The sequence below is a fragment of the Aythya fuligula genome, chromosome 4 (assembly GCF_009819795.1).
Source record: "Aythya fuligula isolate bAytFul2 chromosome 4, bAytFul2.pri, whole genome shotgun sequence".
In the NCBI taxonomy this organism is placed as follows: Eukaryota; Metazoa; Chordata; class Aves; order Anseriformes; family Anatidae; genus Aythya; species Aythya fuligula.
The window spans coordinates 74,250,078-74,272,992 of record NC_045562.1 but is presented as its reverse complement, the minus strand read 5'-3'; the positions used below and the strand labels follow the sequence as shown (position 1 = coordinate 74,272,992).

Genomic DNA, 22,915 nt, shown 5'->3' with positions numbered 1-22,915 from the left:
CTCCCAGACATTATATTATATTTCTGGATGAATTTAACTTCTGTCTTTTATAGTTCAGTTTATTTAATTTTGCTTGTACTATGGTCAGTTTTCTTATTTGAAGTACTGTGAAACCAGCTGCCCTTTAGTTCAGTGCTTGCCCATTGCTGCACGTTACAGATCACAGGTGTAAAGTGTTAAGGAAAATGTGGAGCTCTGAAGATAATGAACTTTCAAAACAGCAAAAATGAGGGAAGGGGAACATAAAATGAAATGTGCATATACTGCAGATTAGCACAGAGAAATTTCTTACCAATTGCTTGCTCAGTCAATGGTGTGCAGGGTTTTATCAGCCTGTTCCCTACAGATTGGATGTCTCTCTGTGTGAGGAAGGCCAGCTTTGTGATGAGGGAGAAAGGCTTTGGGGAAAACGTTTGTATGCTGAAACAGAGTCAGACTCGAGCCTCTGAAGGTTTGGTGTATTTGCACTAAACATTAGATGGTATCGCATCGTAATGGAGTTGCCTACAGTTTTAAAACGTGCTTGAAAAAGTTTCCGCTTTCTTATGGAAACTTTTCATCCTTGTATTAATATTTAACAGAAGAGAAAACGTTCCTGAAAAACGTTCCTGAGAATGTGCCCTTGTGGGCACGGCCAGTAAGTCCTACAGCTATCCCAGGGGAAAGCCCCCAGCTTTCTTAGCAAGAAAAGCAGCAGCACGAACAACCTTCAGGTCACACCAGCCAATTCTTATGGGAATGCTGAGAAGGCTCTGAGTTGGGGTTTGGTACACCGAAGCAGGTAAATGCATTTGGTTTTCAGTCAGTTTTGAAGGCAGCAGAGGCAACTCATGCCGTGTCTGGCCATAGCATGACAGCAGGCGTGAATCTGTTTTCTGACTGCCTTGGTCAATATTTTCTGGCTTTGAGTCATTCTGTGGTGAGGTCACAAATGGCTCTTACCAGGGTCTGCATGTGGAAACAGGATGAGCAGGCAGCAAACAGGATTTTGGGGCAGTGCGAAGGCAGAGGTGGTAAAAGCATGTCTGATCTCCAGTCAACAGAAAAAGAGCAGGTGACAGCAAACAGTTCAGTATGTCGTAAGACAGTGATTGTAGAGGCCTGATGATGCTTAAATAATCATTAATTAAATAATGTGCTTTTCCCATGGATGTCAGATTGACCAAAACTAGAATGAGAAGCGTCATCTTATGGCTAAGCTCTTAAATGCAGGTGTCCAGAGGGTGCGTTTATGGTGTCTCAGCTCTTGGTTGGGAAAAGTTACCCCTTGGGGTGGCTCGACCCACGTTGTGGGTGCTGTAGCTGCAGGAAAGAGGATGTGCCTGGTGGAGAGTAGCTCTGGTCCTCTTTGAGGAAGAGCAGAGAGGGTGAAATTCCCTCCAGAACAGAGCACGTTGGGATGAACTGCACGTGGGTCTTGTCAGAGGAAGTAGTAGTTGTCAGAAATAGTTCTCAGATGTGCCCCCTGTCCCCCAACTCACAAGGACCAAAAAAAAATGTCCCTTATTTAAAACCACTTGAAAACATCAAAAAAACACTTGAAAACATCAATTTCAGATTGTCAAATGCTGTTAAATGAGATCACTCAAAGCCTAGCTAACCGGGGGGTGTTGTTCGTTGCTGTTGCTTTACCAGTACGACTTCAGTCTTTGTATTTTCTTAGTGGCGTCAATAAGAATCTGTTTTGTGGACTTTTCTTTCTGCAGAAGTCACGGGCCAAAGAACCAAATGATGGGGAAGCAGCACGACTCCCGAAGTGAAGCTGTGCTGGCTTAAACTGCTTGCATATCTTGTGTCTAGATAAATGGGTAGGAGGGGTTCTGAGACTCAAGGCCTCTTGGCTGTTACAGGGTCGTGATGATCCCACGGAGGATTTATTTTTTTTTTTTGTACCTTTTCTCTTGTTTGCTTCTGGTTTTGCTGACAAAAGTGCAGGCGCTTCCAGGAGGTGGGCTAACTAGGGAAGGAGAGGTGGTTCAGAGTTGATTGAGCACTTTAATACTTCTGTGAAGGTTAAGACAATTAGAATGTACAAAGTTTTATTATAAGCTCTTTATATACGCACAACGCTATGTATAACTGTTGCCAAAGAAGTGGGTTTGAAGGATGTCGATAGCTTTTTGACAGTCCACGACGTTCACCTGGAGCCACGAGGTGGTGGAGCACTTCTGAAATGGGTGGGTTTGGGAAGTTAACCTTTTGACAGTTGCCAAAACGATCACAAACGGGGAATAGAATAAATTTCTGCTCTCAAACCTGTAGGTTTTGATCCTTGCACTGAATGTAGGAGCTAGAAATTAGCTTGACGATTAAAATTGGATTTATACCTGAATAGTTCTGTTGGTCTGAGACTTATTTTGTTGCCTTCAACGATGTTGACACGCTGATGTATGGAAATAGATGTTTCTTCATGTAAATTAAGGGAAGTTGGTGAAACCTGGACTGCTGAACAGGCGATGCAGTGCTTTATGGATTGCTTAGAAAGCAGATCTGACAACTTCACTAGCAACAGCCTCCCAGATTCTCTGGCATCGACATTTGAAGCTATTAATAAATGTCAAACTCGAGTTGGAAGATGTGTGTCAGTGCATCACTGCAAAAGGATAGGGATGGGGTAAAATTCAACTGGTTTGCTTCAGAGCTGCTGTCTGGAGAAATGTTTGAAGAGGAATCCAACCACTGTGGGATGTGACATACGCTTCCTGATGGCCTGCATGAACTGGGATGCCCTGAAAAATAATTGGTAGATGGTCACGTACCCGTATGCTGTAGATCAAACAATTCTTCCTGAAAGGCCCCCCTCGTTCCCAGCTGTACCAAAAGACTGAATCTTTGTAAAATTTTTGCATATTGTATTTCTCTGCTTTAGAAGATGCTGCTGGACTGTGTTCTCTGGGCACTTTTGGAGGAAAAACAGAAGGAAACATGAAGTTGGGTATACCTGGAGAACACTTTTTGGGGTGGGGGTTGTGGGGTTCTCAGCAACATAAAAGGGACCTGAAGCACGTGCCATGTCACAAAAAGTTCCTGCTGTTTTCCAGTCGGTGTCCCACTAACATGCATCTTTTACCTGTTGACACATGTTCGTGTTATTCCTTGATGAAGCTTTTTTCTTTTTCGCTGTTCTGTATCTGTCCTTTGTGTTTCTGCCTGCCTCAAAGGTTAACGGGCAAAATTGGGACTGGGTGAAAGTCATCGCTTGCATCCATTTCCCCCAAAACTTCAGTGCAAGCCCCTTCCTCTCTAATTTCTAATAATTTGACTTCACTCTCATCCTCCCTAGCCCTTCTCTGAAGGTTGCCTCTGGTGTCCCCGCTGTGAAAACGCTGCCAAAATGCTGAGTGGGTATTTTTATCCGGAGAGCTCGAGCCTGTGTCTGAGCAGCAGCGTGGCAGCAGCCGCTCTCTTGGGGCTCGCTTTGCCATAATAGGCAATTATGAAGGATTCATAATTGTCCTACAGTTGCACTGTCTTCTGCATCTCGTTAGATGATTACTTGATGGCACAGCGTTCCAGTTGGGCTGTCCTCTTTTCATCTGTCAGGCTTCCAAAACAACTTAAATAGACATTATGGGATGGGCTTGCCCCATTTTCTATCTGTGCTGAGGCCTGTGGATGTTAGAGAATAGTCTTCTCTAATTGTTTTCATATCTAATTAAGGCGTTTAAGTACCAAACCCTGTCCATTACACTCGTGGCTCCAGATCTGGTCACAAAGAGCGAGCCATCAATATTCTGTGAAGAGCAGACAGACGAGGGAGTTGCCCGAGTCCATCCTTTAGAAATACAAATTAGCACTTTCCTCTTCAGCCTGTGTGTGTTTTCCTTTCAAACTAAGACAATCCCTGGCTGCGTCTCCTTTTTCTTGTAGAAAACTCTGCCTGAGCTTGGATCGCTTGGCATGATCCTGACGCCGCATTAAATATTAAGAGCGTGTCCTGGGGGACGTGCTGCCTTCTGCTCCCCATCTGCATCCCTGCTGCAAAGATCTCGCTTGGAGAGCTGAAGTCCCCCGAGTGGAAGAGGGGGATGCGTGGGGCATCTCGGTCATCCATGTGGCCAATTCCTGCTGCTGCTCCAAAAGCCATCAGTGTCCTTTGCTTAGCTGCAGGTGGGAGACCCAAATGTGAACAAAATGGCAGAGTCTGGGGGGAAAAAAAAGTTTTTCTCTTTTTTTTTTTTTTTTTACTTGAGCTATGCTAGCATTCAAAAAAAAAAAAAAAAGAGAAAGCTCTGGCAGTAATGTATTTGTTATGTGCTCAGGGTTTTTGCAGAAAATCAGCATATCAAATTCAGCAGCTGGAGCATCAGTTTCAGCACCCGGGAGGCTTGCCAAAGGGCTGAGCTCTGTGGCTGGGTCTATCAGCAGCAGTCAGTGTCTCAGCGTGCTTTTTCCAGGCATCGCTTTTAGATAAGTTTCCCGTGACTGGGGGACTTGGACAGTTCCTGCAAGGGTCTGTGTGAGCAGTGGCAGCACAAGGGGGCTTGTCCTGCCATGCGGCAGGCAATTGATCCCTTTTCAGAAGGATGTTGGAAGGATTGATGGACATCTGGGTGGCACAGCTGAGCTCAGGCCCTGTACCCTTCCCTTAGGAGCAGCGTTAGCCACTTGTTTTTTAACGCATACATCCATAGCACTGACTAGCTCGGAGTTTCTCAAATTTGGGACCAGCACCATCAATTTCAAAGCGCAGAGCCCCAGCCTGCACAAATAGGCTCACATCACTCCTGAGCTTGCTTTGCCTGCCCAGGTGTTAGCAGGTACGTCCCTTCTCTTAGACTTATTTGGCAGAGCTGCTCTGATGCGGTGAGGGTGCTCTGCTATTTTCAGACGTGGCTTTCTTCTGCTTCTCCCCCATCCTTTTCACTGATGTTAACCTCTAGCTTGTTCCTATGCAGCTATTACCCCCGAAAAATGGGAATTATCAGAATTCAGCCCTTGGAAACCCTCCCTTCCCCTGAAATACGTGCTCCTGTATCAGTGTAAATCAACCCCCTTCCCCTTGACCCAACACAAAAAAGGGGCTGCACCCCCAAATACTCTCATATGCTTTCAGTAGAGGGAGCAAAAATGCAGAATGACCGGGAGCTTTCCCTCACAGGCTGCTTGGGAACTATTTAAAGCGAAGGGAAAGCACCAGCTCCTATTTATGGAGGCACAGCCTATAGATACTGCACTTGCTAAACATGCTCCCAAAGCGCATGCCCCTGCCTGGTGTCGGTTCTGCAGTGGGTGATTTCTTTTGATAAGAGTTGCTCGGGAGGGAGGAGGGAGAGGGAATTCCTTTATTGTCATAAGGAAGCTCTGTATTTAAAAAGGAAATAAAAAGAAATGTACTGTTTATATATTTCTACTCTGTGCCTAAGCGGTGTCCTTTATTTAACCTTTAGCTCCCTGCGCAGCTTGGGTTTGTGTCCCAGGGCAGGGTTATGAGTTTCTTTGGTGGTTTGGGGATCAAAAAAAAAAAAAAAGGGAGGGGGTCAAAAAAAAATTAAGAGACCCTGTAGCTGATGTAGCTGAGATATTTATGTAATTCCCAGCACTGGTGGCATGGGAGCATCTCAACTGTGTGTGCAAGATGTGCTGGCTTAGCAGTTGGACTCTGACCCTTGTGGGTCCCTCTCACCTTGGGACATTCTATAATTCTTACAGGTGGGAGCCTGGGTAGCCAGAAATAGGATTGCTTTGTGATTTAATGGGGCAGAATGAGAAATAATTGCACCTTAACGGTGCACTGAGTGTGCCTAGGCTGGGCTAGCGCTGCCCTGTGTCTCTGGTTTCCTTGGAAGATATTGATGTATAGATGTAGACAAGCTATTGGGGGGGGGCGTGGAGGGGAAAGGGGGGTAAGAAATGACTTCAAATAACCTGTACTCAGCAAGAGGCTCAGCCTTTACCCATGGGAGCCCTTCTGAGAGCAGCACGTGGCATACACAAGAGCCACTCAGCCCCTGCCTTGCTGAAATCACTTCCCAAGGACTCCATCTCCATGCGAGCCTCTCAGCTGAGAGCTCAGGACTAAATATCTTTGGAGGAGGCTTGAGGTGTGAGTACCCTGCTGTATGGGTCCCAGAACCACTTCTCGTGCTCTCACAGGCAGAGGGCTCTTGAGCATGAGAGCAGCCTCAAGTCTGGGGGCCTCGAAATGACCTTGAGGGGCTTTGGGGTGGGTGTGGGACATCGTGGGGAGGTGGGGAGAGCTGGGTGCTGTGTGCTGCTGCAGGAGGCCTCTCCTGGGCTGCCAAAGCCAAAAACTTGCTCTGGCATGGTGATGGGGAGGCTTTGCCATGCACGAGGTTGTAGCAGAGGCTGGGGGGAGGTCAGGCCCTACAAACTATGAACAGTTGGGCTCCATGGGGAAGGTGAAGCCAGCTGACACCCAGCCTCACAGACCTTCACGCCTCAGAGTTTTGGGATGTTTTGCTAATTCAGCAGCCCCCAAGGGAAAGCCACAGCATCCTTTTGCTCTCCCAGCTGTCTTCCTCCAGTGGTGATGCCCAGGACAGCCCCAAATCCCTTCAGGGGGCACAGGAGCAACCTGGAGAAGCCGGGGAGGGGATACGGGGTGGGCAGGACACCTCTGTCACCTCTGGCTGTCACTGCGGGGACATTTAGCTGCTGGGCATCCACTTGAGACCTCAGGCAGCCTGGCAGGGCCCTGTCCTGCGAAGTGCAAGGTGCCCTGCTAAAACAAAGCCTAATAATAGTCTGCTGGCACGTCAGCACCCTTTGGTGCAGGTCCCAGCCCAGGAAGGAAGGGGTCAGCTGGGGACATGTCCCCTCCACCTCATCCATCCTTCCCCACCAGGATGCTGCCAGCAGGGATTAAACACCCTTGGGCCAAAAATAACAAGGATAAAGGGCTCAGAGAGGCGTCAGGCCCCACGGATGCAGTCTGTGGGACTGTCAGCGCTGGTTTTTCCCTATAGCAGGTCTTGGTATGGGAGCACGGAGACAGGGGGAGCTTTTAGGGTGGCTGCCTCTGGGCTTTGCTCGCTGACCCAAGGAGCGTGTCAGCACGATTCCCCTCCTGATGTCCTGATTTGATTTAAAATCAAAACACAGTTGGTGTATTCCTCCCTTTCTGGGTTTCCCATCCCTATAAAGGATAAAAATATTTCCCTGGGGTGAGCCAGGTCTGTGGGGGAGTCCATTGCTGCCCCCAGATGGGGCTCAGCTCCTTCTGTCAGTGGAGTTTGCTGGGGAATTGAGCACCCAGAGGGAAAAGCAGATGAAAACAATGCAGGGGTCAGATAGCTCAACTTCCAGCTGTAAGAGACAACAGGGCCTCAATTCTGGATTGTATTATTATTATTGTTATTATTATTTTGTGTTTGGGGCGTTTCTTGTTTGTTTGCTTTTCCTGTTTTGTTGCTGTTTGCATTTTTCCCCCTCCCAGGCACCCAAACCCGCTGTTTTTCACCAGGAATTTAATCTGCTGCGAGCAGGTGCCATCTAGGGGACAGACAGAAGAAGACAAGGAAGGTTTTTTTGGCTGTCAAAGCTGCCAGCTTTGCTCCAGCACACGAGGGAGGCTCCCACCGCCTCCAGCCCACCCCTGGGGGCTCTCCTGGGCACTTGGGCACCCAGCTTGGGGGGAGCATCCTCGGGAGCCTCCCTGCTGCTCCTCCCCGGCCTCATCCTGCCGATATTTGGAAGAAGCTGGTCCAGGAATACTTTTTCTGCACCACCTGCTCCTCTCCAGCTCAAATTTGGGTAGGACGGAGGCGTAATTTCATCACTCTTGTTGAGGGGGGATGTATGGTGCCTTTATCTCGGCCCCCCAAAAATGAAATCAGCACCCACCTCGCTGCGGACACCTGAAATTAGGCTCTACCCTTTGGAGATGGGAGAGCAGCAGGTGGGGACGGTGCATCTCCCCCACTTGGCCATCACTTGGAGCCAGAAATGAGCTCTAACGAGAGCAGCTTGCTAATGAGAAGTTGGCAAACGGGTGCCCGGGGCTGCGAGCCAGAGCTGTGGGGCTGAAGGGTTTGTGCTGGGAGCTCCAGCCAGGTGCTCATTTCTCACCTTTTCCTCTTTAATTGCAGGCTTTTCGCTTTCTCTCCGCTTGCTTCATCAGCCCCACCAGGATTTAGTCCCCCTCATAGGCACCTTCTGCCCCTCAAAGCTCCCCAAGGTGCCTTTCAGAGCCCTGGGGGCTCACCCAAGGGCGCAGACAGCTTCAGGCTGTGTGTGCAGGCTCCAGCAGAGGGAGTGTGGCTGCTTCTTCAGCAAAAAAATGTGATTTTCTGAGATGAGTTATGTGCACAGCTCCTCTGGATGGTGTTTTCCTGCGAGGTTTCCAGCTGCACCCCAGCACAATGCATGGGGTGCCTTTAGTATAGTCCAAAACATTTTTTTTTTCCAGATTATTTTTGTTTCCTGACTATTTTGGGAAAGGTCCAGCAGGAAAAAAAAAAATAATAAAATAAAATCATAGAGCCAACTCTGAGCGTTTTAAGTCACTATTAGGTCATTAGCTTCCCAAATCTGCTTTGTCTTTCCCTTTGATGGAAAAAGGATTTTGTGCAGAAAGCATAAAATGGTCTGCACGTGGTCAGGTTGTTGGCCACCCCTCCGTGACGGTGGGTTTAGCCCCTCTGGTTCCAAATCTGGGCAGGTTTGGATGCTCCCTGGGGTGTCTGGAGGCAAGAGCAGCCCGTGCTGATGCTCCTTGAAGGCACCAAGAGATTAATTTCACCCATCTCTGCATGCTCGGAGGGAGAAATGTCAACACCTGCGATGCCTGCCTTGGGATGCTAATCCTACAGACTTGGAGAGCTGGAGGACCTGGGAGTTAATGAGATTTCTCAACATTTGCATATTAATAACCGCGCCTATCACCTTGCCATTAGAGTTAATAGGAATTAATGGGAACAATTAATAGCTAAAATAGCCGCTCCTACGTGGAAGATGGAAGAAGACAGCTGGGCAAGGATTTGGGGGCTGCCTTCGTGTGGCACGGAGAAGATTAAACTGGACTTGCTTCTCCAAACCCTTGCCTTGCCCTCAAGAAGGGCTTTGGACCATGGCTACTTGGCATCTCCAGCTTGATTTTCTGCTGGGTTCATCCATCGCTCTCCCAGCTCCCCCAGCCCTCCGCTCCCTGCCCAGCCAAGGCTGCAGTAAGCAGCTAAAGGTGCCCTGCCCACTTCCTCCCCTAATTGCCATTAAATGCAATTAGCGCTTCCCAGAGTGCCCCAGAAGCAAGTGTCTTAGCAAGGTCATTGCGGCCTGCAGTTAAAGAAACATCTCGCTAAGGCTTTCAGCAAGAAGGTTTAATTATTATTATTATGACTTTTAATCCTTCCTTTGCATGATTGGCTTTTTCCCTCCTGTTTCCCCCAAAATCAGCCGCCAGACCCCATAAGAAGATGCCCCCAGATGCTCCCTGTGAGTCCTCTGAGCCATCCCATGCTTTTCCAGGGCTTTGCTGAATTATCAGAGCTGCTCATCCCACCTAGAAAAGGGGTAAAAACCCTTCTTTTGGAGTACCCTGAGCTGCAGGGCTGTTGGAAGGCATAAAATGTAGGCTGTGTCCTACAAAAATGGGGCTGGGAGGGGAGAGAGGGGGGTTAACCCTGCTCCCTGAAGCTGTTGCAGGCAGCTTATAGGGGGTGAAACAGAGCAGAGAGGCCACAAGGCTGTAAAAGCACCTCCAGAGAAGCTGGAAAAACCCCTCCCAGTTGGATGGGATTATTTTAGGGTGAGTTTTTGTGGCTTTTTGACACAGCCAAACCTTTCCGTCCCGCGGCAGGGAGTTCTGCAGCCCTGCCTTTCTCTCTGGAAACGCAGGGTGAGTTTTTCCAGCAGGTGTCAGGATGGGGCCGGCAGGTTGTCTGGGCATCAGGAGCATCCCGTCCTGTCCCCTAAGAGGGAAATCCACCCTCGTGTTCCCCCAGTGCTCAGCACACGGCAGGGCACCGGGAAACACGTCCCAAATGTGCCAGCAGCTCGTGTGCTCCTCTCCCGAGGGGTGCAGGATGGGACCCACTTTGTCGTCCCCCTCCCAAAAAGGGGATTTCTCTCCCCTGCTTTTGCCCCTGGTTTAAAAACCGGAGGAATCCCGGCACCAAAGCATCCACGAAGCATTTAGCAAGGGGGAGCTGGTGGAGGGATCGGTGTGCTCCTGCCTGGTTTGGTTTTCCTCTCTGCTTCCATTTCACTGGGGTGAGGAAAAGGCTCATCCCCCCAGCCAAGGGAGCGCAGGACCTCCTACCAGCAGGAACAAAGGCATGGAGAGGGGAAAGAAACCCCCTCCTGCAAAATAATCCTAGAAAAAAAAAAAAGCAGGGAAGGCTGCTCCTGATCCTGCACGCCCCCAGAGCCTGATTTCACTCTCACAGGCTTCTCCTCGCCGCAGGATCGCATCCAGGGGCAGCTGCCCAAATCCCAGCCCTGCGCTCCGGGTCCCCAGGTTCCTGTAGGGTGCAAGGACCCGAATTTTGCTCTCATCCCCAAACCCCTCTGTGGTCCTTGCTGTCCCCCAGGGGCTCGGGCAGAGCCTGGAGCATCGGGGTCCCTGCCTGGGAGGGGCGGTGGGAGGGACCGGGGAGGGAAGGAGGATGCTCCGGGGGTGGCTCTTCGCTTTTTCGCCTGCCCGGAGCTCGCAGGGGCTCGCTTGGAGGATGTCTCACCCCCTCGGCACAGGTAACGGGACCCCCATCGCCCCGGGAGGGGAGAATGGGAAGGGCAGGAGGGGGCTGCGAGATGATTTAGGTTTATTTAAGCCCAATTCGAGGGGAAAAGGGGCTCTGAAGCAGCGAGATGTGGGTTGTGCGGGATGCTCGGAGCCCTGCACCGGGCGAGCCCTACCCCAAAGTTTCCCCACCGATGGCTGGGAAATACCCACAAGGGATGAGGACTGGGGTGGGAGCGTGGCTGTGCTCGTGGGGGCTCCCGTGTGCTTTGGGGGGGATGCCCAAGGCTCCGGGAAACCCTGACCTGCGTGGTACCCAGGGCAGTGATGCTACCCGTGTGTACGGCACGGTGCGCTACCCTGACACCCCAGTGCACGGGTTTGTGGTTGTGGGGCTAAAATTTGTGTGCTGACACCCTCAAGAGATGTGTGGGCAAGGGTTTTTGCAGCCCTGGCTGCGTTGTCACCCCCTCTCCTGTGCTCACACGGGGGGGAACGTGGCTGGAGGTGCAGGGCGTCTGCACGGATTTACGCCTTGAGCAGCATCACGGCTCGGCAGCAAGGAAAGACAGGCAATGACAATTATCCGCTGGGGTCTGTCCTGCTGGAAAATCAGGCAATTAAGCAGCCATTGCAGATGGAGCGGGCAGCCTGTGCTGCTTGAAAAGTGGGGGGCGAGCTCTCCCCGAGCAGCCTCCCGCAAAACCGCGCGCCTTCGCGCAGATTTGGGAAGCCGCAGCTCTGGGGGAAAAGAGAGAGGGCTGGGGAAAGGAGGAAGGAGGTGGGGGGATTTTATTTTCGTAGCCCGTTTGCGATAAAATGTTCTGGTTTGTCGGCGGAGGTGTCACTGCTGGGAGGAAGCCGCTGCCCGCCGCGGGGAGCTCGGAGCATGCTGCTGAGGGCTGGCCCCAGGAGGTTTCTGGAGCAGCACCTTCTCTTCGTGGGGAACGCAGAGCAGCAGCACCCGGCTCGGAAAGCTCTCCCGAATCCCTTCATGCCTGAGGAACCCTCCTCAGCCGAGCCAGAGCTGCCCTCCTCCAACCTCACCAACGCCACGGACTGCGGCGAGGAGATCCTGCTCTATGGGGACACCGAGAAGATCGTCATCGGAGCCGTGCTCTCCATCATCATCCTCACCACCATCGCGGGCAACGGGCTGGTCATCATCTCCGTCTGCATCGTCAAGAAGCTCCGGCAACCCTCCAACTACCTGGTGGTGTCCCTGGCGGCCGCCGACCTGTCGGTGGCCTTCGCTGTCATGCCTTTCGTGACCATCACCGACCTGCTGGGGGGAGAGTGGCTCTTCGGGAAGGTGTTCTGCAACGTCTTCATCGCCATGGACGTGATGTGCTGCACCGCCTCCATCATGACCTTGTGCATCATCAGCGTGGACAGGTAAGGGGGGAGGCGGACGCCACGCAGGCTTTAATATTTGGTCGGGGGCCACCAGGATTTTATTTGTCTTGGGTTGGTGCTGCTGCGTGTGTTTTCTGGGTGTGGGAGGTGGGTGAGGGCTTTCTGTACGGATTTGGGGCCCTTTGGAGGGGCCGAGCTTAAGGTGCTTTCTTGGATAACTTCTCTAAATCCTTGCTTAGTCCTCCCCCTCTGTGCGGCTGCTTCGTGTTCGTCCCTGGCTGGTGGAACAGAGCCTAGAGGAGAGACTTTGCCCATCCACAGCTCGGTGGAAGGAGGCTGGCCCATAAAAGCATTCAACAATTTTTTAAAAAAGTGCATGCACTGTGAAAATCCAGGGATGGAGCATCAGGAGCCCAGTCCTGTGGGATGCTCTGCTGCTCCCCGGCCTCGTGCCTTGGCCAAGGGTGCCAGCAGCTCCCCCAGCCCACCCCAAATCCAGAACCCCCTGGTACCCCAAATCCAGAACCCCCTGGTGTAGCCCAATGAGTGCATTTGTGGGGTGTCGTTGGCTTCAGCTCCCACACCTCGAGTGGAGAGGGAAAGGCCGAGCCCGTCTGGCAAACTGGCGAGACTCGGGCAAGCCAGCACCCCCGTGGGGCTAATTATAGCAGCTGCGTCATTAGGGACATTGTGCTGACGAGCTGGTGGGACGGATCCAGATCTGACGCGCTCGCTGGCTTTTTTTTGGGGGGTTGGTTTGGTTCGTGCTGGCACCGCGAGCCGGGCTGGTTGGTGATAACAGCTCAGGGAGGGATGGAGCCTGCGTGCCTCCAGCCGTGAGCTGGTTTTTGCGGCCACCCTTGCCCATGTCCTGGCCACGGTGGCCATGCCAGCACCCTGGTGGCTCGCCATCCCAGTGTGGCACCAGCTGACAAAGCAGAAAGGCCAGGGAAAACCCTGCTGCTGCAGCAGCGAGCAGCATCTCACGCTCCCAAGCCCTCTCCCCTGCTCCCGCAGCAGGTTTGCTGAGCAAAATCCCCGACTGACCACACAGAGAGGTCCTGCTCTGCTGCTGGACCTGCCGTGGTAACATAAACAGCCTGTTCCTAAAAAGCTGGTGTAGCCAGGAGAAAAGTCTGCCTTGGTGAGAGGGAAGAGAGCAAATGCAGCAGTGGGATACATGAACGTCTCCTCTGGATGAGTGAGGAGCAAAGCAGCAGCTACGTATGAATCAGATTGGCTTTGCTTTCCAAATTTTCCTTTTTCCAAATTTTCCTTTCCTTTCCTTTCCTTTCCTTTCCTTTCCTTTCCTTTCCTTTCCTTTCCTTTCCTTTCCTTTCCTTTCCTTTCCTTTCCTTTCCTTTCCTTTCCTTTCCTTTCCTTTCCTTTCCTTTCCTTTCCTTTCCTTTCCTTTCCTTTCCTTTCCTCCCCATCTTCCCCATCTTCATTCCCCATCCCTCCTTCAGAGACCCCCATCCCAAACACACCACCCAGGACAGACCCTTTAGGACAACCATTACAACCCATCCCTGCAGCCCGCGGCACGGCCTCCTTCCACCGGGAAATGACGGAGGTGCTTGTGGGCACCCAACTTTTTGGGGCCTCACCCCTGCCCAGCACACCCAGACAAGCTTCGGGGGGCTTTGAGGAGTCCCAGAGCAGGGCAGCATCCCAAAAATGCTGCCAGCACCCTGCACCCATCTCGCACTGAGCCCTGCTGCAGCATCTCCGGTGCTGGCTGTGCAAGCCCTACTGTCCTTTTTGGGTGCCAGTGAGGAAAAGGGAGCTGCAGTGAAGGAACCAGCATGGGTTTTGGTGCCTTTAGACAAATCTTGATCCTTCTGTGCTGCAGACCTCATCAGGGTGATGGAGGAAGGAGCTGGGAGGGCAGGAGGCTGCTGCAGAGCCTGGCTTTCCTGGCACGGGCTCGTTCCTTGTGTGCATCCACGCAGGGACTGTGCCATGTCGGGAGGCATTTGCTCCCAGACCTTCATCCCCCTGCCAAAAGTGTTGAAGTTGAGCAGCGTGAGAGGAATTTTCAGAGATGTTTTTTGAGCAGAGGACATGAGAAAAAGAGTAAAAGGCTGTAATTTCAGCCAAGGGAGGGCCAGCAGAGCAATGGCACGGGGTGGATGTCCCGATGGCAGTGCCCTCCTCAGGCTTGGATGGCTGGATGGGCTCAGTCCATCCCATGCTCGAGGAGGGAAGGGGAATATTTGGGATGTCCTCTGATGCCCTTGAGGAGGAGCAGGTGGCCAGGGCACCATCCCACTACTTTCTGCCCCAGGGATCCCAAGGAACAAGCTGCGGGCTGCAGGGATTGCACTGAGCACCCCCAAAATCCTCATTGCTTCTCCTGGCCTTGGGATGGGCAGGATCTGGGGCTTATCCCAGAAGCAGACATTTCAGCTTCTGTGCTGATGCAAAGCAGAGCTAAAACAAAAGGGTTGCAGAGCTCGCACAGAACCTCCAACACTTGCTCCAAAAGAGATGAAATGGCTGTTCAGCGGGGGGCTTACTGAAATTTCCACCAGTTCCCAATTTCTCCTGCCCTGCAAGAAAGAAGAGGGACAGCACCGGTACTTCCTTCCCTCGGCATATCCTGGGATGCACAGAATCATCGAGTCACAGATGGTTTGTGTTGGAAGGGACCTTCAAGATCATTTAATGACCTTAAAGATCGTCTAATAGCATCAATGCTTCCTCTAGCCCTGTCCTGATGGCGATGTGGTCCGCACCATCAGGCAGCTGCCTGCCCCTGCCAGAGAGGAGGTCATAAATTTTATCGATGGCCAAAGTGTCCTCACACTTTGGTTAGCTCAGGTATAAAAGATGCTCAGTTTGCCCAAGATGACAGGCGCTATTAAAATGTGGGCTGCTACTATTGATTATTAATGCAGAGCGCTTTCTAAAAGCCTCTTGATTGAAGCTGGTAGAGAGAGTCTTGTCTGACGGGGAGTTTGATTGATTTTCTTTTAAATCAGAAAAAAAAATAAAAATGCTGGAAACGTCCATCTTTCTCTTACATTTTTCTTATATAAAAGCCTGCCAAAGTTATAGATTCTTTATTGCCAAAAAAAAAAAAGGAAAAAGGAAACAAAAAAAAACGTTCGGATGTTCAGCTTTTGATGAAACTCTGTAAAAACGCCAAGCCACTGATAAAAGAAGCCCCTCAAAGTGTTTAAAATTTTCTTGGTGGAGGAAAAAGTCTGTGTCCCTTTCCCAGGCAGAGACTGGAGCTCTCCCTTCACCCTGGTGAGTGTTTCCTACCCAAAATCAGACAGCAGGCTTCAAACTGATGTTGTCCTCAGTAGAAGGAATGCCTCCTGAAAGAGTCAGGGTGAAAAAAAAAACCATGCACTTTTCTGGTTTGCCTCTCCTGTGTCCTTCATCTGAGTGTGTCCCAGGCCAGGTGGGTCCCTGTGCTGCATCTCCAGCTGGCTGAGAAGCTCCCGTGGGTGCTCCCACCATCCTTGGCCTTGGGCATGGGCACTTGGCCCCCATCTGCCCACCATCCTCCACCTGGAGGTCCCTTCTCCTTCAGCAGGATGAAGCCTGGAAGCAGATATGGAGCTTAAACTTGGCCAAAAAATGGCAAAATGGGGTGCAGAAAACCTCAGCTCTGAGTTCATTTAGGCTCAGCTGACCTGCATGGGTACGGGTTGGTCCTCTCCCAGCATCTTGGAGAGGTTTTGCTTCCCTTTGTTGTTTAATCCCTGGTGTAAGGATTCAGTGGTTGCTGTTCAGCTTGGAATAAATGTCCTGAATTGGCTGGTCCAGGGGGCTGGGGCAAGGCTAGGGCTGCACCAGTGAAGCAGGGATGTGAAACATCCCCTTTTTGTTGTTTTTTTTTTGGTGGAACGGCAAAAAAGTGGTCACCATCAACTCAGCGTGGCACGGTCCCACAAAGTCACACAAATTGCCAGCAAATCGCTGTTCCAGGAACTGGCTTTTGTTACCTGATTACTGCTAAACCTGATTAACAGCAACACACACACACAAATGAATCAGAGCGAGGGAATTCGATTTGCATCCCAGTGCCTGCCTGTGCAAGCGCACCTCCTGTGGATGCTGGTCTCTCATCACAACCATAGGCAGAGACCCCAAAACGGCCCCGTGTCCTCCAGCAGTGGTGGCACAGGGCACACACAGATGAATTGTGTCAGCTTGTCCTGCCTTTTAAATCTCATCACTGTGCATTTTGCTGGGCTTGCTTGTAAATTCCTTGAAGTTTCAGCAAATCCTGGGTGGATCGGCTTCTAAAGAAACCTCGGTGATGGCATAACGAAGGGCATCACACGGTGCAGCAGATATTAGCGTGCAAAGTTCTTGGCCTGGATCTGTGATTTTTGGGTGCTGAATTTGGAGATGCATCAGTAGGGCATGGTTCTCTCCCAGCTCAAAGGGCACCGAGCCTGCAGCAGAAGGGATTTGGGGTAGCATCTCTCCACCCCAATCCTTCAGTCCCATTCTCACTGAGCTCAGACCAGGCAGGAAGGAGGAGGTGGTATTTTTTGGAAGTACAGCACTAAAACCATCCTCGTTGCCTATCTCCATCCCACTAGGTCTCATCCTTCCCGATGCAGACAGGTTTTCCACAGGGTTATGGGGTTAAAAGCTCTTTCTTGAGAGGTTGCATTGCATTCACACCCCCGAACATCATCCTGCAGCCTGTGCCACCTCTGGGTGTTCAAACAACATCAGGGGGTGTGTAGAGTTGTGCTTGGCTTGTATTTTTTGTTTGTTTTGTGACTTAGACCAGCTAAAGAAAATACAGACAAAAATAGAAAAAGAATAATTCTTCGAATGAAGTAAAATTCATTTTATTTGGGATTCAGGTGAGAATAGTTTGGGCTTTGAATTTATTTGGCACTGGGGAGGGAACAGAGACTTGGATTTTTTTGTTATTATTTCTTTTTCCACTCCTGGGGGACGAATTGGAGAAGGGAGAAAAATAAGGGAAGAAAAATCTACTAACACCTACAATGAGATGGTTTGAGTGTTGGGAAAAAAAAAAAAAAAAAAAAAAAAAAATGATACATCAGGGGTACAATTCTCTGCAGAAATTTTCCTTTTGGCAGAAAAGTCCATTCTTCCCCAGAAATGCTTTTAGCAAAAAACTGTCCATACAGCTGCTGTTCTCACTTCCCCTCCGGCCTGACCCAGTTTATCCCAGGCAATTAAGAGGTGACTTGATCCTGCCTAAAAGTGCCTACAAATTCCTGACAGCAGCCAGGGTTTGAGGCAAAGAGGCTGTAACCCAAAACCACGCAACAGCTGGAGGGTTTTGCTGCACTCATTGAGATGGAATAGGAGGTTTTCCAGTGGGAGCACAGGCTGGCAGTGGCCAAATCCCTGCTGATTTATTAGTGTGCAACTGCAACCTATCAACTAACAGCTGACACGATGTCTAAGTCATACAAATCCTCCCAAGCCTGGGGATGTTTCAAAATCACGTGCTGTAGTCTAACCAGGAGCTGATGGTTGATGTTGTCTCCATCCTCTTTCAATCAGACTAACAAGATTAATAACTCCGGGTGTCAAAATTTATGAATCCAGGGGTCACCATGTGCTTTTGGCATGTCCCACTGGGACCCCCATCCATTTTACTCCCCAGGGACACCACCCCTTCAGGAGCAATCAGCTGTCCGTGGGAGCAGCCTGCTCCAGATGTTTGCAAGAGGCTCTTGCTCCAATCTTGGTTTCCAAATATCTTTTCCAGCAGATGTTGCGGGAACATTTGGGTTTGCCCTAATATTGCAGGCTGGATGTGTTGTACTGACTGCGGTGTGCAAGCATTAGGCTGCAGATCACCCACCTCCTCCCTGGGGGTTTCCCTGGGTGGGCAATAGGTTGGAGTGAGCTAAGTGCCATCACTGGAATTTGTTGTGAGTTCTCTGTATAAAATAGTTCTGGTAGAAAACTAAGCCTTTCTTAACATATTTTAATCCCAAGGAAGCTATGTGGAGCCCAGACTGACCTCAGCAATTCAATGGCATCTTGTGTCATGAATGAGGTGGCTGCAAGAAATCAGAGGAGAAAAAATGAAATGGGATTTTAGGTTAGAGAGCTGAAGGGTGTGAAGTTGGGGAATTCACTGCTTGTGAATTTCATTTGGGGAATTCACTTCTTATTCCCTCTCCAGGCTGAAATTCTCCCGTGATGGAGTAGGGAAAGCTGATGAGGAATGAAAATCTCCCAGTGCTAACCAAGTGCGATCATGTCTTGCAACCCTCCTAAGCTCTGCAACTCTTCCCCTAAGCTTTGCAACTCTTCTTTTTCCAGGTATCTGGGGATCACCCGGCCGCTGACGTACCCCGTGAGACAAAACGGGAAGCTGATGGCCAAGATGGTCTTCATCGTTTGGCTCCTGTCCGCCTCCATCACCCTTCCTCCTCTCTTTGGCTGGGCCAAGAACGTCACGGTGGAGAGGGTCTGCCTCATCAGCCAGGACTTCGGGTACACGGTCTACTCCACGGGGGTTGCCTTCTACATCCCCATGGCCGTCATGCTCGTCATGTACAGCCGGATCTACAAGGCCGCCAAAGTGAGCGCCGAGAAGCACCGCTTCATGAATTTCCCCAAGCACTACGAAGAGGAGGGCGTCTACTGCCTGGAGGCCTCCAGCCGGGGCCATCACAGCTCCAAGCGCACCAAGGCGGTGGAGGAGTGCGCCACCCTCTCCAAATTGCTGCGGCAAGACCGAAAGAACATTTCCATCTTCAAACGGGAGCAGAAAGCGGCCAGGACCCTCGGGATCATCGTTGGGGCCTTCACGTTTTGCTGGCTCCCGTTCTTCCTGATGTCGACGGCTCGGCCTTTTATCTGCGGCATCCACTGCAGCTGCATGCCGCTGCGGCTGGAGAGGACTCTGCTCTGGCTGGGGTACACCAACTCCCTCATCAACCCCTTGATTTATGCTTTCTTTAACCGAGACTTGAGGACTACTTTCTGGAACCTCCTGAGGTGTAGGTACAGGAACATCAACAGGAGGCTCTCCGCCGCCAGCATGCACGAGGCCCTGAAAGCCACAGAGAGGCACGAATGCATCCTGTAGAGCCGTGTCCTCTAGCTCAGTGCCTGACCGATGAACTCCTGCCCCTCCATTTCAGGTTCCTTGCTTCTCCTGCCCCTCAGGGCTGGCAGAAACCACGCGTGCCGTTGCCCCCTGTCAGATGTCATTGCTGAGAGCAGCCCCCTTCCCTCACCCCAGGAGGAGATGCTGCTCTCCTTGCCCTGAGGGGGAACGAGCGGGCACCCTTCCCTTCTCACCATGCCCCAGGTGGGAGCTGAGACCGGGGGGGGATCCATGGTCTACCACCAACTGTGGGCAAGTCTCACCACCTCTCTGTGCCTCGGTTTTCCCATCTGTTAAAAAAAAATATATATATATATAAATATAAAAAAAAAAAAATAGGAAAAGCAACTCCTCCCCCGACCAACCAAAACAAACAAAACAACAAAAAAATACCACTTGATAAGACTATGGCTCTCCACCTTCGAAAAGGGCTCTAAGGTCGGTGGAGAGTACAGGATGTACTCTGTAAAGATGATGCTGGCCGCACTTCCCTTATCAGCTACAACAGCAGCTGCAGGCTCCATCGTAGATCCAGGCACTCGTGACATCCCAGCTTCTAGGACCTCTTCCCACCGATGTGATTGCATTCTACACACTGAGCTCATGTCCAGGTTTGCACGTCAGAGCCGTAATACCAATGACCCTCCTTCCCCTCACACTGTAGCACTGCGGCACGTGAAAGAGGCACGCTCGTGGGATGCAGCACGACCGAACACCAAGTTCCCTCTGTGGTTGGATAGGACAGTCGGATGGCGTCCTCATCGGGGAGATGGCCAGTGAGCAAAGAATGGATGTGTTCACTGGAGTGTACCCTAATTCATTCTCAGACAAGTGATGTGTGTTCATAATTTGTGGCTAATTGACTCTATAAAAGCACGCTTTGGTTGACAACAGAAAAAAAGTATATAATTTCTCTGACAGCTTTACAGTGCTTCAGTATGATGTCCAGCAAGCTTGAAAAAATACACTAAAAGTGATGTATCTTTTTTTAAAAAAAATACAGACTGGTTTCTTTATTTCTGTGTATTTTCTTTGGGCATTTGGGTTTATGTTCATGTGATGATAGGGCTTGTCTTCCTGCAGCCCCCTTTGCTTTTGACCTTGTTTTTCTTCAACAGGGTGTCCAGTTTAAACTGGAGATTCACAGCAAGTTTCCAAATGAGTGGGACAACTGGCTCAAGCCCACTGGGAGTGTCCAAGGGGCCAAGAGGTTGGGAACAGCAAGGTGTCCGGTTGTTCTGCTTCACATTCAGAGCCTAGCCTCTTCTGCTCAAGGAGTGCAACTCCACAGTCCCATAGTCCTGTCCAGAACCAGCACAAAACCCAACCTCACTGAACTGCCTGGTTATATGCCAGTATTTAGGATGTGTCCTGCAATGTTCTGCCTAGGAGGGATGTCATTGCCCAGGAAAACCTGGGCGGTGTCCCTGTGATGTCCTGTGGCCTTACAACCTGCAAACCAGAGATTCCAGGGACACAACAAGGCAGGACAAGGTGTGAGCACACCCTCACCGTCTTTCTTCATCTGTGGCCCTACATGAGTGTGTGCTAAACCTCTTTCCCATGTCAGTGCCTGGTCACCCTGGTGTATTTTGCTACTCATCACCCTCCCCCAGCTTGGTTGGAATTTCTCCTGATGCTTCTGCTTCCAGGTCCCTACAATAGGTCCCCCCCCCCATACCACATCTCTAGGGCATACTTTGACTGCCCATATCAGGACCATTTATCAAAAACAAACCTTCTCTTTCCAGAAAACACCATAGGCCAGCATTAGCTCTATCACAATATTTTAGCAGCAGCTGGTCGCTGGATCTGACCAGCCATAGGGACATGAATTTGCTTCAGGGTCTGGTTTCCTCCCTGGGCTCCACACCTCCTTCCCTGCCATGGAGCTAGCAGTGCCCTTTTGACTGCGCTGCCTGGATTAAAACTAACCAGCTGCTAATTCAGAAGGTCTCATCTGGATGTGAAGGTCCCAAGGCAGCCCACTTCACATTCAGCACATAGCAAGAGTCTGGTTGTTCTGCTGTCGTGTATATATACATATGCATAAGGTCATAGTGACATGGTTTTACTCATTTTCTGCATTACGGGTTCTTAAACTGCCTTCAAAATTCATAATCTTATTTAATTCCACTGAACATCCTTGTTCCGGTGGCATGTCTAGCGCTGCTTAAAAATAGACTGTAGGAGAGCCTTGAAAAAGTGTTTGGTTCTTTTAAATGAAGTCATATGGATAGTGGAGGTTTTTTGTTTGATGGTTCTTCTGGAGGAAAAAGAGGAGAGGAAAGAATATGATTCTGGATGGTCCAAAGCAAAACTTCCTGTAAGTTAGGGATCAAGAAAAATGGTTTGTTTATCTTAAAAATCAACACTTACCCTGGAATTGAATGTTTTATTTTGGTCTATGGTTATCTGTCTGATATTATTATTATTATTATTATTATTATTATTACTATTATTATTTCATTTTTAGCTATAGTTCCACTTGAAAGAATATCTTTGTTCCCAGAAACTATTCAAAAAGCTTACATCCAAAACCATTTAAATGTGACAGGATAGATTTATTGAAACAAAACATTTTGCGCAAAAAAAAATAATGAGGTGGCTTGCATGATCTTTCCAGCAGTTACTGTCCCAAGCTATATTGATCTCAGCTTAAACTCTTGCCTTTTAACTCTCCAAGATGAGATTGTGCTCAGATTAAACAAAATAGCGTGCATCCAAAGACAGCAAGGCCTTTTCCGTGCACGAGTGAGCACCATTTAGTTAAGCCAGTCAAGATCCTTGTAGATGCGCTGCTAAATCATGCTGAAAATACTCCGTGTTTTGTTGTGTATTATTTTAATCAGACAGGAATCAATGCATTTAGCATCTGTAAAAAAAAAAAATGCTTACAAAAAAAAAAAAAATCAGAGCCACTTTGAAACCAATGTAAGTGTGGTTGGAAGTGTCCAACCAAACTGTGTAAAATTTAAGAGGCAAAAATCAAAGTTCTTTGAGAAAAGTATCAATTTAGGAGGACAAAAGAAACTTTCACAGGCAATGAGAGATTCCCAGCAGACTAGTAGCAATGCAGTCAGAAAGAATGAGGAGCCTCGGGCAGAGAAAATTGGAGTAATTCAGGCATAAAACGAGTAGGTCTCAAGTCAGCTCTTTATTCCACTCTGCATGCAGAGGAAATATGTACAGAAACACATGCAAAAGTGATCTGGGGAGCAAAGACAATTCTGACAAACCCCTACGGCTGCCCCAGCTGGGGTTCAGAAAATTTTGATAACGACATTGAGCACAGGCAGGGGAGATCAGCTCGAGATGTAACGACAAGCCCAAGGCAGTGAAAGCCTGCATGTCTTTGCCCAAAGAGCACCAGACCCTCTGAAACCAGCACTTTTGTGAATGGGTTTGACCAAGAAACACATGCTGGAGATCCACGAGGACAGCTCGGCAAAATCCCCGTGGTTATCACCTCTGTTTGAGTCCTGCTGCCTCTACCATCTCCTGATGGTAACACAGTATTAGGAGAGCTGCTCCATGTCAGGCTGGAGCTAATCTATCCCTGGACTCCCCCTCGAGCAGTGGTGGATGCTTACAGAGAGAGACTGAAGCCCAGAAAACGTGTTGTGATACCTCCAGTGCATCCTCCTCTGCCCCAGCAATCAAAGGTTCAGCAACTTCCTGAGCCAGAAACGCTCTCGTTTAATAACCTCCCATGGATGCTTCTCTTCTAACCTGTTTACGTTTTTCCTCCTCTGACATCCTGAGACAATGAGTTCCACAATCTAATTATTTTTTTCAGGTGAAGAACTATCTCCTTTCCCTCGTTTGGAACCTGCTGT

At 49.9% G+C, this 22,915-nt stretch overlaps 1 protein-coding gene across 1 annotated transcript; it reads left to right on the top strand.

Annotated features, from left to right (window-relative positions):
- The first annotated feature begins 10,600 nt into the window (after nt 1-10,600).
- LOC116489288 (5-hydroxytryptamine receptor 7-like) lies at nt 10,601-19,400 on the top strand. The gene is made up of 3 exons (XM_032187534.1): nt 10,601-10,653; nt 11,484-12,037; nt 18,284-19,400. Exons 2-3 carry the CDS (start codon nt 11,532-11,534, stop codon nt 19,053-19,055), a joined length of 1,278 nt encoding a protein of 425 aa, XP_032043425.1. The 5' UTR covers nt 10,601-10,653; nt 11,484-11,531; the 3' UTR covers nt 19,056-19,400.
- Nucleotides 19,401-22,915: the final 3,515 nt, after the last annotated feature.